General features: G+C 43.3%; 1 protein-coding gene and 1 long non-coding RNA gene across 5 annotated transcripts in view; one reads left to right on the forward strand and one right to left on the reverse strand.

The window, feature by feature from the left end:
* Fbn1 (fibrillin 1) overlaps positions 1-18,026 on the reverse strand; it is a 196,585-nt gene that overhangs the window by 44,956 nt on the left and 133,603 nt on the right. For all 3 annotated transcript variants that reach the window (XM_006234935.3, XM_008762203.3, NM_031825.2), the window contains 11 exons: positions 17,734-17,859; positions 17,522-17,647; positions 16,300-16,422; positions 15,161-15,286; positions 13,832-13,957; positions 6,519-6,641; positions 6,244-6,366; positions 4,711-4,836; positions 2,569-2,691; positions 809-931; positions 350-514 (listed from right to left, as the gene is read on the reverse strand). In XM_006234935.3, the coding sequence (XP_006234997.1) occupies positions 350-514; positions 809-931; positions 2,569-2,691; positions 4,711-4,836; positions 6,244-6,366; positions 6,519-6,641; positions 13,832-13,957; positions 15,161-15,286; positions 16,300-16,422; positions 17,522-17,647; positions 17,734-17,859 (1,410 nt within the window). The remainder of the gene's footprint in view (positions 1-349; positions 515-808; positions 932-2,568; positions 2,692-4,710; positions 4,837-6,243; positions 6,367-6,518; positions 6,642-13,831; positions 13,958-15,160; positions 15,287-16,299; positions 16,423-17,521; positions 17,648-17,733; positions 17,860-18,026) is intronic.
* Positions 9,842-12,661, forward strand: LOC120101649 (uncharacterized). Of its 2 annotated transcripts, XR_005502416.2 has the most exons (3): positions 9,842-9,956; positions 10,172-10,404; positions 12,350-12,661. It is a non-coding gene; the product is annotated as an uncharacterized LOC120101649 (long non-coding RNA). The 2 variants fall into 2 exon arrangements; XR_010065361.1 differs by having other exon boundaries at positions 9,874-10,404.

Below are 18,026 nucleotides of genomic sequence, written 5' to 3' on the forward strand. Positions count from 1 at the left end.
CTCGGCCAGACTGGCCACACCTAGTTTAAATCAAAGTGGACAAGACAGAAACCCACCTTTAACGGAGTTGTAGTCTTAAGCTTCCATTCACAAATACTTGAAAGCCTAGCCCTGGAAATATTAAAGTAATTCTAACTAAGGTAGGAGACACTTCCTGCCCTACATAAGCTTTTCACACAGGCCAAAGAGAGAGCTGTTTGGACTCCCACATCCTGGACTGGTGGATGAATCTGCCTTTCCTTTCCTGCATGAAGACACTAGTGGCTTCTCCTTCATGGCTACAAAGAGAACTGGACTGGTTTACACAGTAGTAGTTGTAGTTGCAGTAAGATGCAGGGTGTCCACTTACATGTGTTCACAGGAGGACACAGCTCACATGGGGTTCCCCAAGCTTTACCCAGAGAGCAACAGCAGGAAGCCTTAGAAACACCAACTCCAATTTCATTGCTGCAGGCCGTATCCCCATTGTCTCCCCGGGGCCGGATATCCAGATAGCAGTTTCCAGAGCGAGTATCTATCATACACAGATTTAAAAAGTGTCAGGCCTATCCCTCTGATTGGAGGGGTTAAAAGTCACACTCGTTTCTGAAAGTATTTAAAAATCCTAATTTAACTTTTCCTAAGAAGTTGAAAAGTGTTCAAGAATATATATTGGTCATTTTCCTTCAGAAAAGAAAGCTCAAAGCATATAATGTGTTTGAGAAATCTTTACGTTTTTATGATATTACTTTCGGAAACATGAGAAATGGACTATTTGGTTTAAAAATAATAAACAGTAGGTATCTTGGAAAAGGTCTAAGGATCTTACCGACACAGCCCACTCGAGTTGGATTCAGCTCAAAATCAGGTGGACAGTCGCATGTGTAACTGCCTGGAGTGTTGACACAGTTCCCACTGATGCAGGTGGTAGGATCCAGACACTCATTAACATCTGCAGCCAAACAAATGGGCAGAATTACCCAGCATCCCATGTGGACTGACATCACTAATGGCAGTAGCACCTAGTCCAGCGCTCCTGAGAAGAACTAATCAATTCCTTGATTATGCCTAGTTATGCAACCTCCCACTTCTAAAAGCCATCTCCCCAGGAGGGAACTGAGTCATAGCCTTTGGTCCAACCCCCACCCCCTGAAGACATTTACTCTTTGAACTTGTCATGAGAATAAAATGTAACTTTGAAGCTAAGAAAAATATTCCAGTCCAGGTAACTAATGGCAAAATATTGTTTTGATCTCGGCCAACCAAAACTTCAGGCATAGGTTTATAAGAACAGTACATTAATATGTGTGCTGTGTTGTTTTGTCAAATTAGAACAAGACGTCCTAGAACACTTGGGAGCAGGTGGTCTCTGCTCTCTTCTCTGCATACGCATGTAGGAGGCTTGGTGTGTTTCTTCATACAGACTCCCTCCCTGCACAGATGCTCTGCTGAACATTTATTTCCCTTTTGGCTTCTATTCCAAAACTATGTACAGCATTCCAGAGATTTAAGACATGGATCTTTTTTTGACAAATTCTAACCCTGTACAACCCTCTTTTCTATTTTTAATGCCTAAGAAATACCCCAAACTAGACAAATGGCTTTGGAGCAGACAGCCTGGGGAGTCAGGATGCTTGTCCTGGGGTGTTTCCTGTGGTCTGAAACCCTGGTGTCCTCCAGGAGGAGACCTGCTGCCTCTGGATTGTGAGTAGGAGGTCTAAGAGGGAAACTTGCACGACTGTCAGCCTTTTCTTGGTGACAAAGAGAGCAGTTTGTGACAGTCTGGTGGGAGCTACAACTTTTCTAATTTTTTCCTTTTGTCCCCTGGGAGTCCTCTTCTCCAAAAAAAAAAAAAAAAAGATTCATGTATTAAATGGAACTAAGAAGACGGTTCAGTGGGCAGAGTGTTCACAAACATGAGAACACAAATTGAGATCCTCTGCACCCATATAATCCTAGGCATAGGAGGAAGAAGAAACAGGAGGATCTCAGAACTCATGCCAGCCAGCCCAGCAAATCAATGAGTTCCAGGTTCAGTGAGACACCAAGTCTCAGTAAATGAAGTGAAGAGCTGTAGAAGAAGACACTGGAAACTTGACTTTTGGCCACCACATACATTTGCCTAGCCACCTAACCACTTGTATCCCCCCACCACTGCCACACACAAAGGAAATGCATGGCTGGTCCCTGTGTGTCAGGCACTCTGGTGGTCAGAACCTCAGCTTGGGTGGGAAGATGTGGGTAGTGCTTGGAAGTGTACAAAACAAACTGGGGTTCTAGAGCATGGTCTCTGAAAGGAGGTTCTGAAGATGTACTAAGGGAGGGAAGAAACTGGCAGGAAGCCATACAGCTGGAGCACCCCAGAAACTTCTCTCTGGAGCCACAGCCTCAAGTCCAAACCCATAGACGTATCCCCTTCTCTGTACACTCACCCCTCACCAGTCCCAGGCCTGAGAAATGTACCCTTGACTCTTAGTGCCTTACTCTTCCTTTGTTTTCCTCTGTAGCTCGTGCCATCCTGGTGATACCCCAGCAAAAACACCCCTGGGGACACCTGGGAGCCCATTTTTAACATACGTGATACCTTACCTGTGCAGTTCCCTCCACTTCGGTCCAGCTCGTAGCCAATCTCACACTCGCAGCGGAAGAGGCCCGGGAGATTGTGGCAAGTTCCAAAGACACAGATGTTTGGAAGGGAGCACTCGTTGATATCTTGGGGGAGGGATTACAAAAAGAGGCAGATTTAAAAATAAAATTTCCACTGAAGAAGCCACCCAATAAAACTAGGGAATGGATATCAGCATTAAGACAATGCAGTTTGCCTGACATCAATGTAGGCAGTTCCCAGGACCTTCAGGGCATTTGTCTGTGAGAAGAAGCCTTGCTAGTGACAGGCTCTGTTTCCTGAGGCCCCATCACATGCTACACCATTGGTTGAACTTTCTCTAGACAGCCATCTATCTTTTTTTGTGGCATTTGATATAGGTCTACCTTACTGTTGTAATCAAGAGCCAAACAGAACAAATTCGCGGATAAATTTGCGGGTTCTTCTTATCTGTAGAGTCTTCAATTTTGATGGAGAACTAAAATTTTAAGATCCTTTGGGAGCAGCTTTAAAGTTCACTTTTATCCTCTGTCCTAGTTTTACCTTGCATGCTTGCTGCGGTCTATAGGAGACCTACACGCTACAGACGCCTTTTCTGGGCCTCCCCCACTGCTCCAGCAAAGTGTTCTGCTTGTGTGACGAACAGACACATTTTCAGACTGGAGACTGCTTTAACTAGGTGTGGCCCCTCTGTCAGTGACGGTTTATATTAAGAACAAACAAACAAATAGAACTTTCCTGTAAGTTTTAAGAGAAGCAACACTTGCCCTGTGACTGTCTCCACAGGTGGCCCAGTGCCTATTTCCCTTGAGTTTGGGGGGTACAGAAGCAAACAAGGCATTAGGTTCACAAGCAAGGTCTCCGAAGTCATGTACCAGTGCTGCACTTTTAACGTGAACAGGATAAAGAATACCCAGGGGTTCCATAACTGAGGAAAATACAGAAACAAGTATGCAGGGCACAGCCGAAGAGTGAGAAGCCGCAGCCTTTAATAAGGAACAGCTATTGGCTAATGCATTAATGGGCTCTTGTCTAAACTTCTGTCGGTCCTTATCATTGGTTTACTTCTCCTGTAATCATTTCAGCTCACTGTAATCCCCAATTACTTTCAATGAAGACAATGTACTTAGATTTGACAAGTGTGAGTAAGGAGAAGGATCTGTTGTTTCCTAACTGGATCCATCCTGAGTCAACAGGTTCCCAGGACTCTTCCTGTCAGACTGATATGTCCCAGAAAGACAGAACTCAAAGCTGAGAGACCAAAGCAAGTGGCACCATTCCAGGGAACTCTCCCCCAGGGACATGTCAGACCCCGCTCTGTGTCTACGTGTGCGAGATACTTAGAGAATGCTGTAAGATATATTTAGGACATTACTCCACACAAGGGGCAAACTCTCTGCTATTGCTATCTGGAATCCTTGACTGCTAGGAACCAAAGCCTGGCAGAGAGGAACAGCCGTGCTTCTGTATTTATAGACAAGCCTCAAACAGAGCACGGGGGTGTGTGTGTGGGGGAGTGTCTGTGCTTTGAAGCTTCCCCGCCCTCTAGAAGTAAGAGTAGCCGAGCTGCATCGGATGAACTGCACATGGTCATTCCTCTCTTGTGTCCCACAGTGTAACACTGCAAATCACTTGGCCCAGATTTTCTCTGCGTGAAGGTATCGTAACCTTATACTAGCTGCTTGTCTTGGTGTGACAAAAGGAGCAAAGTCAAGAGCGTTTGTTTTAGATCATGCACACTCGTGGGAGGAAACCCTCGCCTGGCTGAGGCAGGAGCATGAGGCAGCTTTATGTATTATGGCCACAGTCAGGAAGCAGAGAAGCAGAGAGCACTAATGCTTAGTTTGATTTCTCTTCTTTTATCTAATCCAGAACCCCGGCATATACAATGGTGCCACAAAGAGTTAAGACGACTCTCAGCTCGGCTCACCTAATCTAGATAATTCCTCATGGGCATGCCCAGAGGCTTGACTCTCGGTGTTTCTAGATCCTCTGAAGTTGACAATACCAACTCTGCCAACCAAACTGACCAGCTTAGACGGGAAGGCAAGATGCACTTCAGCTTTAAAATAGGAAAGAACCAGTGATGTTTGAACAGCCTCGTCTCACAGCTTCCCCATGCTTACCTTCACAGGCCTTCCCATCAGCACTGGGCACGAAGCCCATGTCGCATTCACAGCGGTACCCGCCAGGGGCATTGAGGCACTGGCCATTGCCACAGAGGTTCAGGTTCTCAGAGCACTCGTCAAGGTCTGCGGGCAGAAACACAAGCTATGATTTTGCAGCCAAGCGTTCTCCAATGCCTCAGGTCCTATAATTTTTTTCTAACTGCCAAGTTCCAACTGCACGTCATCATGATTCACTCCTGTTTGATAATTTTAAACCCACCGGTTTTCCTTCTTGAGTGCCGTTACTGAATATGCAGCACTACTGGGTACAGAACTCCGACTGCTTGATCATGTCTAATGCCACCATGTGAATAGTAAATCAAACTCATCGTTCACACAGATCCTTTCACCCACAGAGGGGACATAGTTGAGACCCGAAAGAACATGTCACAGTGCACGTCCATGTCTCAGGCTCTTCGGGCTCAGCATAAATGGGTAACAGAGGAAATGGAGCACCAAATTCACAAGCATTAAATTCCGAGCATACGAAGCATCGATGTCTAGTAAGTGTAATTTAAATTTCTTCCAAGATAATAAGCATTCCTGGATTGGGCAGAGATGATTTGAGCTGAGATAAAACTTTCAGTGAATTTCAGTAATTCACTCAGCTGCCCTTAGCTTCTTTTGTACTCACCTGACACCTGATTAATTTCATATTTCTAGACAGAAATTAGTGCTCGTCAATTTATTCCATTAATTGAAGCCGATGCTCCAAGTCACAAGGGTGACTTAAAAGTATGGGTGACATAGTCCCTACTGCTTTACGGCCAAGGTCCTTGATGTAAGAAGCACTGTCTTTGTGGACATGCACATGCACTATGCAGTCACACACTCATGCAATCACACATACCTACACGCACATTGCAAGTTTATGCTAATTCTGTGACTTTTAGAGTTGAGGAGAAATATGATTCATGAGTATATCAAAAAGTGAGAGGAAGCCTTACGGCGCACTGCAGAACTGTTGTTATGCCAATACAGGGATGGCGATGGTGTGGGGAAAGCATGTGCTGCATCCTCATGTAGAAACACCACATAGCTGCCCTATGTATCTTCCTAGAGCAAGCTCACCCATGGGTTTGACAGAGATAGCAAGGCCCCAGTGAGAATCAGGTGTGAACACAAGGGTGAACACATGTAACAGGTGGTGCTCTCTGTTTTAGAATGGTGAAGCCATTACATGGATTGAAACATGTGCATGTAAATGTGTATGTGTACATATATTTGCGCACATGTACATCTATGTATGTATGTGTATACGTGTACATATATGTAAGATGTGAAAGGTAGAGAGATACACACTGTGCTAGCTTTTGAGGTCTCCTTGGTGACTTGCCTCCAAGGTTTCATTCCATGGGGATCTAAATTCAGATAAGTAATATTTTCTATTACTTGGCCAGCACGCCCCAGTCTTCAAGAAGAATTGTTGGTCTGATATGGGATATTGTGCTTTTTCAACAAGTTACACAGTTGTTTCCAAAGTCAGCCTACCTGTGCAGGTGAAGCCATCCCCTGTGTAGCCATCCTTACAGAGACAGCGATATGACCCCATGGTGTTCTTGCAGTCTGCGTGTTGGCTGCACATGTGGGTTCCATTAGAGCATTCATCCAGATCTTAAAGAACAAAGTTTACTTCATTATCAATATAATGACATTTACATTGAGTAATGCAAAAAATTACATTCTACTTTCTAAAATGAATACTTTTATGTTTCGGATCCATGTAGTAGACCATGAATGTAACTTGTGCTATTTTTCCAGTTTACCTGTGCACTTAATGCCATCTCCAATCCAGCCAGGACTGCAGCTGCACTTGAAGCTCCCTGCTGTATTTGTGCACACAGCATGTCTGCCACAGTTGTGTGCTCCAATCTCACATTCATTGATATCTGAAAAACAATCAGTGGTTTAGGAAAAAGTTCTGCACAAAAGCATTTTTGGGGCCTTCTAAATGACGTAGCAATATTTGAAAGGGGATTCTCTCTCATCCTCACCATGGTGCAATGTAGACAACTAAGTATCCACACAGATGCTGAGCTCCCTGTTGAACAACTTTGCCTTTTAATTTACAAAGGCAGAATGACACACACGGTCATTGCATTTGTTGTTGGTCCCATCCTTCTGTGTATTTCTAATGTGAGCACCCAGCCACCTCTCAGAAAAGTGACCCTCTCTCCAACTGACAAAGTGAGTCACCCAACACCCTTCTGGGTAGTGTTCATGGTCATGTTTTTATTGATAATACATTTTATTAAGACAACTACAGGCAATACACATTTATCACATCTTCATAGGCAAATGGATATGGTGACATATCAGAAAACTTTGGAATGATATATTATTTATTCTTAAATTTAAAGTATTTTTGTTTCAATATGCTTTACTTTAATAGGATTCTTATTTTAGATATTATCACTTCAATCATATACAGAAAATGTTGCTTAAGGCAAATACGCCAGTCTCTCTTCTCTACTTCCTGAGAGAATGCATCACACTGCAGTCTTGCATAGTTCGTGTAAAACTCAAGTCAACCTAGAGAGAACTTTCATCAGAATTAAGAAATACCAGATTAGGTCAAGTTAGTAAAAGGTCAAAAACAATTTCAAATTCTTCATTCTCTGATATTTCATTTCAAATTTACCCAACGTAGACTACATAAAAATGTTATAGTAACTTTTTTTGTTTCCTCAAACTCAACGTGTAAGAGGTTATCTTCATGATTAACTCTGCTACTTACTAGAAACAAAAATGTATGGCTATGACACTATGATTTCTAAGTAGAAACCAATACTCCACACAGAACTTGGGTCAAGAAGCCTAAGACAGGCCTAGGAAATGTGGCAAGAATTTCCAGGGATCACTCAAGTGGTGACTTTAGAAAGAAACCAGCTAAGCAATAACCCTGTTGTTTACTCACAGAACTCAGTTTAACGACTTGAAAGGGTTAAGAAATACCTTCCAACTGCTCTACCTTAAGCTTAGAATGGTCTTAGGAGGAAGCACAAAATACAATAACGACAGGGTTTTCTTATATAATGCTTTTGTGATGTTACTGATAATCATGACACGAAAATACATAGGGAAGAATTTTTTAATGGTTATAGCAAGTTGTTTCAGTAGATTTTAATATGGTCTCAACAGTCACATGAACCGACAGAGGTCATAGGGCAGGCTTTGAACTCGTGACTGGAGCCCTAAGTAACTGGACAACAGAGCCCATCACACATCCACAGAAATAAAGAAGGCCAACGTAGGGATGATTGTGCTGAATGTCCCATAGGCGTTTAGAAAAGTAAGCCTCCCTAGGCTGGTCTAACAGACGCCACAGAACCAACACAGATGTTCCTAGGCATGGAAGTCCCACACCTCAGAAGGTAATACACTAATCATAACTTTTGTGGAGTTCTGCTTTAACTCCTTTTGTCATAGTAATTGTTGGTGGAAAGAAGGAGCTGTCCCAGACACTACAGAACTGCTAAGGCCTGAGTGTGAGATGTCCCACAGGCAGGCTCTGTGTGTAACCCCGGGCTGCCCAGCTGTGGCACTGTTTGGGAAGATTGAAAGGCTTTGCTACCATGACATAGGCAGCAGATGTGATCACTCAGGCCAGACTTGAAGATGACACTTGCTTCCTGGTCAGTCAAGACATGCCATCCTGCAAACCACTGCCACGGGTAGGGCAGCTCAACTGTCATCCCTCCCCACTATGATAAAGTGTCCCTTGAAGTCACAAGGCAAAATAAATCCTCTTCCTCCTCAGTTGTTTCTATTGGGTGTTCCATCCCCTCAAGAAAAGTAATGGATACGGAACCAAGAAAGATTTTTAAGTGGAAAGAGCTAGAATTCTGCTCTAGGGATTTTTAAATTTTAGAGAAGGCAGGGATTAAGCCCCAAAGCCAGTAAAAGGTGAAGCTAGGGTTACCCTGGACTTGGTTTCCCTCGCTATTGACACCTCCCTCGGGACATGGATGTGTAACTAAGATCATTATTTTAGTAACTTCAGTTTTATTCCAAATTTTATTTTAAAGACTTAAATGCTGATGAGACTCAGAGAAACATCCACAAACCTCCTTGAGTATAATTTCAGTTATTCAGAGGCTATCAATCTGCATACTATCCTCTCCAGGCTCTTTTTATTAATATATATATACATATATATATATCCACTGTATGAAGTGGATCTGGTTATATTTTCATAGATGTATATCATGTCTTTGAACCATATTCAACCCTAATTATCTCCTTTCCCCCTGCCTTTGTCCAGTTGTCTAATGGTCAAAGACATCACTATTTTCATGTGCTCTTTACCTTTCCCCTTAATCTTGCACTTGTACTTCTCTCGATAGAGGAATCTCCTTTAATCATTATTACTGAAATTTAATATAAAATTCTAATCCAAGAAAATATTTTTAAAGTTTGCCCATGCTTTCAAAGTGAAAGAAACTCTATTTGCAAGAGGTTGTGTTGTGTGTTGTGAGCTTTGGGACGCCTGGGAAGCAGTGGTTCCAGGGTGATATTCAGGTCTCATGTTGTGAACCTAATGCATCATATTAACTGGCGTATGTTCTCGGTGTGTGAGAAGCAGATGAGAAAGAGAGCAGGTCATACAGGGCAAACATCTCTGAGTGAACAGAGGCAGCACGAGTATGGATTACACATGCACACACACACACACACACACACACACACACACACACACACCAACTCTTACTAATTAACTGTTTCCATGGCAGACTTGGGCAAGTGCAGGGGAAAGTGAGCCATAAGGAAAACAAGCAAACAAAAGCACCGCACTGAAACGCTCTTCAATAGCACGGAGGAAACGGCACAAGTCTGCCAAGTTCGTCTCTTTCTGTACAAATGTTCTCTTTTCTCCACAAGTTTGCTCCAGACAGAAAATTCATTTTTCAGAATAAGTGGAAGCCAAGCAAAGCAAAGAAATTCAAATTCAGGCTGACACTGCAACCCCCTTAACCCCACAGGTCCTCTGTCACAAAGGCTCACACAGGTCCCCGGTCACAAAGGCTCACACAGGTCCTCGGTCACAAAGGCTCACACAGGTCCTCTGTCACAAAGGCTCACACAGGTCCTCAGTCACAAAGGCTCACACAGGTCCTCTGTACAGGGCCCCATGAAGGGGAAGGGTGAGCAGCAAGCAGACTCTGTGGCAGGGCTATGCCTATGCCCACAAATCTGTCACACAGGTATGAGATGCATGTTGAACTTCTATAGCCTCCACGGCCACCATACAGACAGAGAACATGCTACCTACAAACGCCTGTCTTTCTGCCCCCAGATAGCATCCCTCCCATGGATCCTGAGTCCGTGGTGCTGGCACATGGGGAATCTCTAGAATTAGGGGCTGAGGAAGAGGGCATGACAGCTTAAATGCAAGTGCTACTTGGATTTCTTAATTTAGGTCAAAATTTGAGCCAAGACTATTAACTGAAGAGAACACCCACGGAGTTTCCACAGGCTGACAGCCAGAGGAGGAAAATTAGTGGTGATAAGAAAAGCAGCAGGAACTGACCGGCCATGGTGCGGAAGAGTATGACTCTGAGACCCGCCAGAAACAGTTCGCATGTGAAAGGGAATCTTGCTTCTTCAACAATTCTGATTTTATCCACTGGTTAAGTGAGCGTGTGATGCCAGGTGGGTTCTAAAAATTAGCTTGTGAAAGTGAGGACCCACTTGGGTGGCACCCGGCAATGACTTTATCTTCTTCCCATTACAGTTCCTTAGAATGAGCAGCAGAGGTCACAGGAAAGCTGTGACCCCACCCACTTAGGCCAAAGACAGAGGATCTGCGTCCTAGGTTCCAAGCAAACGCACATTCTCTCTCCATTAAATCAAACATTCCCTTCAGCAGTATCCACAATTTGGACAAAGCTTAAGGAGAAAAAAATGAAGCGCTTAGCATCTGTGTGGGCTGGGAATGTGAGTCAGTGGGTGGATTCTTAACACTGCCGATGTGATTGGGAGAAGAAGACATGTTTATTTGTTAAAATGGAAACAATCAGTAATGACAAGGGAGCTGAAGTATTCAGACAGAGCTGTAACGGAGCCCAGAGGGTGATCTTAGTTCTCATGAAACAAAGTCCCTCCTGAGGAGACAGCATATGTGTTCTTAATAATTGCTTCCCAGGGTACTCACTTTAAAAATTCTATCCAAATAAGCAGGGTGTGTGTGTGTGTGTGTGTGTGTGTGTGTGTGTGTGTGTGTGTGTGTGTGTGTATGCGGTGCATTTGTGTGCATATGTGTGAGTGTACGTACACGATTATGGTGAGTGTGTTCATGTATGTGTATGTGGTGTGTGTATATGATTTGTAAGTGTGTATGTGCATGTGAGTGTGGTGTATGTGCATGTATGTGGTGTGTGTGTGGGTGTGCATGTCTGTCTGTGTGAGTGTGTGTGTGAGTATGAGTGTGTCTATGAGTGTATGTACTACGACACAGTTGCAACATTTCTTTTTACTGTTATTTGTAGTGTGTCTTGCTTATCCAATTAGGCAGGAAAAGTATCTCAGTTTACATCAGTTGCCTGGGACATTACAAACACTTGTCCTTAACAGGACCATCACCAAGGTGACCTGACGGTGCTCGAAGCTATGAGTAATACTGTCTTGAAACCAGCCTGAGAGAGACCTAGTTATGTGGGACTAAAAAGACATTTTGGCTGATTTTTAAAAATGTGTTTTCAAGTATGTGAGGCTTGCCAGTTCCTGTCTGTGTAAGTCATTTCCGGTCCAGTGTGATACCTTTGGCTGCTATTAACAGGATTATTCCCAGGGGATCTTTTCTTCTCAACCTAATGCAGCCCCTCCTCCCATAGGTTTCTGCAGAGTTCTTTACCCAAGAGGGTTGTCTGGTTAAAGTCAGATGACTCTGATGATTAGTTCATGATCACAGAACAGTGGGAGGACCTGAAGAATTCATCTGTTTCAGAAAAGAATATCATAAACTATGCTACTGTGATATTGAAGAGGTCACAAAATTTGGGGCATCTTCCTACAGTATTTGCTGGATAATGTCAAACTGAAAAGTCATTTGAGACTGCAGTTAAAAAAAAGAGGAAGGTATTGGCCCTTCTGAAAAAAAACAAACCCACAGTGTTTCCCTGGGTATATTCCTGTTCATAGGGCTCACTAAAGGTGACTTCTGTGCTGTAACATTGACACTGACTTATCCAGCCCACGATGAGCATGTCCTGTCCCCCAGCCTTTGCATCTCTGCATATTCAATTATATAAAAAATTCCCTTTAAAAATGGATTTTTATGCACGTGTGGTGAACAGTTCGTTACATAGAGGCCTCAGTAGATTCACGTTGCCTCTAGGCCTGTTATCTGGGATAGCAGTAAGCTCCCATACTCTTATCTCTTTTGCCTGTAATGATACAACTATGTCACTCATCATGGTAAAAGACCTAAAATGACCGTCCTCTGTGTGTTTGCCCGTTAAATGGACTTTGTAAAAGGAGCTCTACAGATCCTTCCCTTCCAGCCAATGAAGTCTCTGCCAGAGACTCTGTCTCTTCATGATCATCATGGTCCTCTGCCTGAACTTCAGTGAGCTTTGTTTTCCTTTATTCGTTACAGTGCAGCAGAGTTAGTCTCCCGCCTCTTCCCACTGCCAGGCCCCAATCCCTGAGCAAGCCTTATGGCCACACTGGAAGCTGATAACAATGCGGAACCTGAGCGACATCTGTACCTTAGCATCTCTGTGGATGAGCTCTCACCACAAAGGACCCTAAAGGATTTCTATGACAACCAGCAAGGGGGCATAAAAGAGTGTCAGTATTATGCCTCTTTCAATGGCTTGGGCAGCCTGTCACTTTTGAACCACCAATCACATTACTGCCATGTTTAAGTAAGTTGGACAATTAACACGATCACTTTATAACTGACAAATATATTTTGTATGTTTTCTGATACAGTAAAGAGGAGAATTCATACATTATCAAACTGCCAATATGCCAGTTTTAATATTTAAGTCACAAGGCCTTGCCAAGCAGCTTTTAGAATTCAAGTCCAGTCAATTACTTGTTAAATGTTTTTAAAGTTACCTAGTTCAAGGTCACCGTTATGTTTTAAATTATAAGTCACAATCTGTATCTCTAATATGCTATTTAATTTTAATTTTAAGTTACTTTCTACCATTACATGCACTTAATTTCATTATTTCATGGTTGAAGGCAACATCTAAATATTTATAAAACAACGTCATGGCACAGAGCGGCTTCTTCCATTTGGTATTTAATACAATAGTCTCCTGAAACTACTGCGTAAGGGTTTCTTAAGCGCTAACGATAATAAAAAAGAAAACTGTGACTATTTCAATTCCTTTATGGCATTAGCTAAGTCACACAGATAAAACTTGTTTAGGCTAAAAAGTTAGTGTACCCAAGTACTCTAAGTTGAGGACTGGTAAGGAAATATAAAATCCAGGGTGTTTACTTTGAAAAGCAATCTCAGTTACAAAATGAATTGTTGGCAAAAGAAGGTTTCTCTGACAAAGAGCTATGAATCTTTAGCAACCAGCATGGTCACTAACATGGTCTGAAGGCATGATCCTTAATCTGTAAAGATCACATCACTAACGTGATCTGAAGGCATGATCCTTAACATATAAAGATCACATCACTAACGTGATCTGAAGGCATGATCCTTAACATATAAAGATCACATCACTAACATGGTCTGAAGGCATGATCCTTAACCTGTAAAGATCATATCACTAACGTGATCTGAAGGCATGATCCCTAACATATAAAGATCCCATCACTAACGTGATCTGAAGGCATGATCCTTAGCCTATGAGGATTACACTCTGTCCTGTTAACTTATCCAATCCGACACACCATCGTTTTCACAGGTAGAAGGATGGCTTCTGTCAGGTTGGTTCTAATAAAGCATGGGGAGTTTCAAAGGCATAGAAGCTAAACTGAGGAAACTCGGCACATGAAATACCTACAGTGCAGTTAAAAATGTAAGTTTTAAAACGTGTGTCAAGTTAGAATTATTAGGGCGGTTTCTTGGCTACGTGGCGTGTTTTTGATCAATACGAAACAGGAAAAGTACCTGTGCAGCCCGTTTTTCCTTTTTTCCCTGAGTAGCCCATATCACAGTGGCAGATGAAGGAGCCTTTAGTGTTCTCGCAGGTCCCACTGAGGCAGATGTTGGGATTCAGGTCACATTCATTGACATCTGTAAGACATAAGTACAATTCACATGTCCAAGTTTCTGCTGTAATGGATGCTTTCTCCCTGAGATAAGAGAACTATGGTTAAAAGCTAAGAAAAGCTGAGACATTGTTCACTAAATGATAAGCTTGGGAAGTAAACATTATAAGATATTATATTTAGATGCCTTCTCTCAGAAAAAAAATGTATTCATACTGACACGTCTTAGTGCTGACTAATCCTGTAGTCTGCCTGTTACTAGGGTGGAGAGTAACTCACTAACTCTTGCTGAACAGAAGCTTGTCCATGTGATGGCTTTTCTAGGAGACAACGTTCTCTGTGGTAAGTTAACTGTGGTTCTGTCTGTGTGATGCCTACAATTTACTAGAAGAGATGGATCAGTGGTTAAGAGCACTGGCTGTTCTTCCAGAGGACCAGGAGTTCGATTCCCAGCACACACATGGCCCCTCACAACTGTCTGTAACTCCAGTCCTAAGTGATTTGATGTCCCCTTCTGGCCTCCCCTGGCACCAGTCATGCATGTGATACACAGGCATTCATGCAGGCAAAGCACCCATCCACGAAATGGGTGTGCTCATAACCCACCCTAGGCTCCTACTTGTGGCCAAGAGGGAATGACCTTCTCATGAGAAACAACTAAAAAGAAGTTAAGAGGTAAAAAGCGAACATAAGCCAGAGAAATGTTTTCCAGGCCCTGGACATAAGGCAACAAAAATACAGTGATTCCTAAGATAAAAGAAGAAAGTTGGGTCTGACATTATTCTCAGATTACTGAAGAATAAACTCTAAGCCTGGGCCTATGGAAGAGCAGCCCTCCCCGGCATTCACAGGAAACCAACAATGGCGCCCTTTCCCACACAGCTGAACTAGAAAGTCTTATACTTCACAGGGAATGGAGTAGGGCTCCACTGGGTCTTGCCTCAATAACACAGCAAAAACAGTTCTCAGCTAACTGCTGCTGAAAAGTAAGACCTGCAGAAAGGATTGGCCTGGTTCCAGATGACCGAACTGTATCCTCTAAGTTCAACAATACTTCTAGAACACAGAGATTGCCAGCAGTTGACCAAGGTGAAATTTCAAACAGCCAGCTTATAATGAAAGAGTTAGCAGGCAGGACAGGAAGCAGGAAATAGGAAGGAATTGCTCCCTACTGTTAATTTCTCAACACTGTGGTTGAACAGTTAGACAATGCCGCCTTCTTTCTTACCAACACAAGTCTTCATGTCTTCAGACGCCATGAACCCATCATAGCACAAGCACCTGTACTCTCCAGGAATGTTTGTGCACTGGCCACCATCACAGATATTGGGGTTATCTTCACACTCATCAATGTCTGGGAAGAAGAAAATCAACAGCTACACGTTATACAGGTATCAATATATTGGCTCCATTATTCAGGGAGGAAGTATGAACTGACCCAATGTAACGAAGTTCAGCCCACTTGTTTAACATGAGTATCTCCTAACCCTAAATTCAAATGAAGCTTTGTATAGATTAGAGATCAGTTTATCCCAGGGAGAGAGGAGGCAGCCAATCTCAAAATTCTCAGTGTGTGGTCCAAGGACACAGCACTGGTCTAAAAGACTATCAGTATGAATTTAAACATAAATTCACCATTCAAAATGATTATGAATCATATTTTATCACTGTCCAGTTATAAATGGCTACTTCCAACATTAACTTTGGATAGTCAACTTATACAGAGGTGAGTTTTGAATGCGTGTGTGGTGGGGGTGGGAGTGGGGGTTTAAAGGTCAAATAAAATCAATGTGTTTCCCAAGTTCAAGTTCTCTTCTTAACTAGAGCCAGAAGTCCGAGTCATGCATTCTACTTTTTATCTCCTGTTGGCTACCTGTCTCGTCCAGCATAAGGTAGTAAGATAGTATAAGTTAGGAGAGCGGCTCTCAAACTTCGGCTCTCTCCAAACACCTGGATGATTAAGATGGCCCTGTACTTTTCAACTCAGTAGGTTTGGCTAGAAGCTGAGGTTTTGCAGATTCACAAATCCTCAGGTCATGGGGCTGCTGCAGAAAACACACTCAGAATTGCACCAAATTAGGTTCAAGATGTAACTCTCAAAATTCTGTTTACCAAGAAAATGCTTTCTAGTCCAATTATTAACCGACAAGTGCTATGCTAAACTTTCTTCCTCTTTCCCACAATCTCACCTACATTTTATAAATGAACATCTGGTGCTAAGTGTCTTGCTTGAAGACACACAGCTAAAATATGCAACAGACGAGGACTTGAGCCGTCGTTGTCACACTCTGAAGCCCAGGCCTCTGAGCCATTCTGCTTGGGGGACTGTTACTGAAAGAGACACAGGCAGTGGGGAAAGCTGCTCACCTGTGCACGATCGCTGGTCTGGCATCAGCGCGAAGCCTGGCTGACAGCTACATTCATAGCTCCCGTCAGAGTTTGTGCAGAAGGTCTCACAACCACCATTCATTATGCTGCACTCATCAATGTCTAAGAGAAGTGAGAAGAATATTAGAATGTGTGCTCTCCCAAACTGCTGTTGAAATTTAATTACCACCATTCAAGTACTAAGGCGTGGTGCTTTGAGGAGGTTATTAAGCTATGAGGACCCCACCCTCCTGGGCAGCTTTGGTGACATGGGTGAATTTGGCCATTCTTCCTTTTCATTTTGGTGTAGCAAAAAGACCCATTCCCAATGCCAGGACTTTGCTATTGCTTCCCAGAGCTGTGAGGCAATGAATTTCTATCATTATAAATTAGCCAGTGTCGGGTATTCCAGTACAGCATACAACTGACAGAGACACCTTCTTTTGTGTTTACACTTGGAGCAATCTTCCTGGTCATTGGTTCAATCATAAACACGAATTAAGGCTTGGTGGGCTGGGGTTCTGATCCTTTGCAAGAACCTGAATTGAAGTTCTGAGTTGACCTTGGCTAGATTTCAAAAGAATGTGGGCTGATTTATGGTTGTGGGTGGAAACCGTCTGAGACTTGGCAGTTCCACATGGTGTACACCCCAAGCCAGGCCCAAACTGGCAGCATTTACACAATCTCACTTGGACTTTGGGCATGATAAAGCCACAGGGCCTCCTGTGTCACTCTTCACGGGGGAAACTAAACCTACAGAGGACCAACCACAAAGCAAAATTCTTGTCCCACAAAAACCCATACTTAGGGAGTGCCAGACATGGCTTCTGTTTCAGGGTAAGCTACGAACATTCCATGTTCTTCTTGTCATTGGTCACTCTTTGGAATCTTTAAATGATCTCTACCAAGCCAGGCAGAGACTTCGTCTTCCTGTGCTTTCTACGGCACTTGCTACACGTAGTTCACCCCAGGGTTAATTCATGCATATGCTATGTTCATTCTCAAAGAGCACACAGCAGATCGTGAATCTTTCATTCATCTGCTTCTTTGAAGAGGGAAGTGAGGCGCAAATATTGGGGGCTGTTGGGAGAATTGGACTTGCCGTGAAATAAGAAAGATTAAGTGAAGGTATCTAGCAATGAAGACAGAAGTCAGAATGCACGGCTTTTACGAAGAGATGAAATAAAGTGCACCATGAACTAAAAGGAAGGCTGGAACTCACCGACACAGAAAAGCCTATCGTGAGTGGGGTGATAGCCCGGGTTGCAGGCACACTGGTACTTCCCAATGAGGTTCACACAACGCCCGCTGGGACAGAGGTTGGCACTCAGTTCACACTCGTTGATGTCTATTTAGAAGCAAAGAACAGCATAGACACATAAACGTCTGAATCAAATAAGTGACATCACACAAGGGTTTTAAAGAGCTTCTTACCAATGCACGCAGAGATGTTGGGAGACAGTTGGTGGCCAGAAGGACATTCACAGCGATAACTTCCCTCTGTGTTGTGGCAGATGCCTCCTCGACAGAGGAGAGGATCTCTCTGGCATTCATCAATATCTGTAAGATAGAAATGCCCCATGTTGAAGATGCTGGTACCCTGTTCTCCTTTACCAGGCTGTTCCCCTTTCCAACCCCAGTTGCTGGGAATCCTGGCTACTGATACCCATGACTGTTAGCCCCTCAGTGCCTTCCTGTATGAGTCTTCCTCGGCCACAGACTGCCCT

Source organism: Rattus norvegicus, chromosome 3 (genome assembly GCF_036323735.1).
Source record: "Rattus norvegicus strain BN/NHsdMcwi chromosome 3, GRCr8, whole genome shotgun sequence".
Taxonomy (NCBI): domain Eukaryota; kingdom Metazoa; phylum Chordata; class Mammalia; order Rodentia; family Muridae; genus Rattus; species Rattus norvegicus.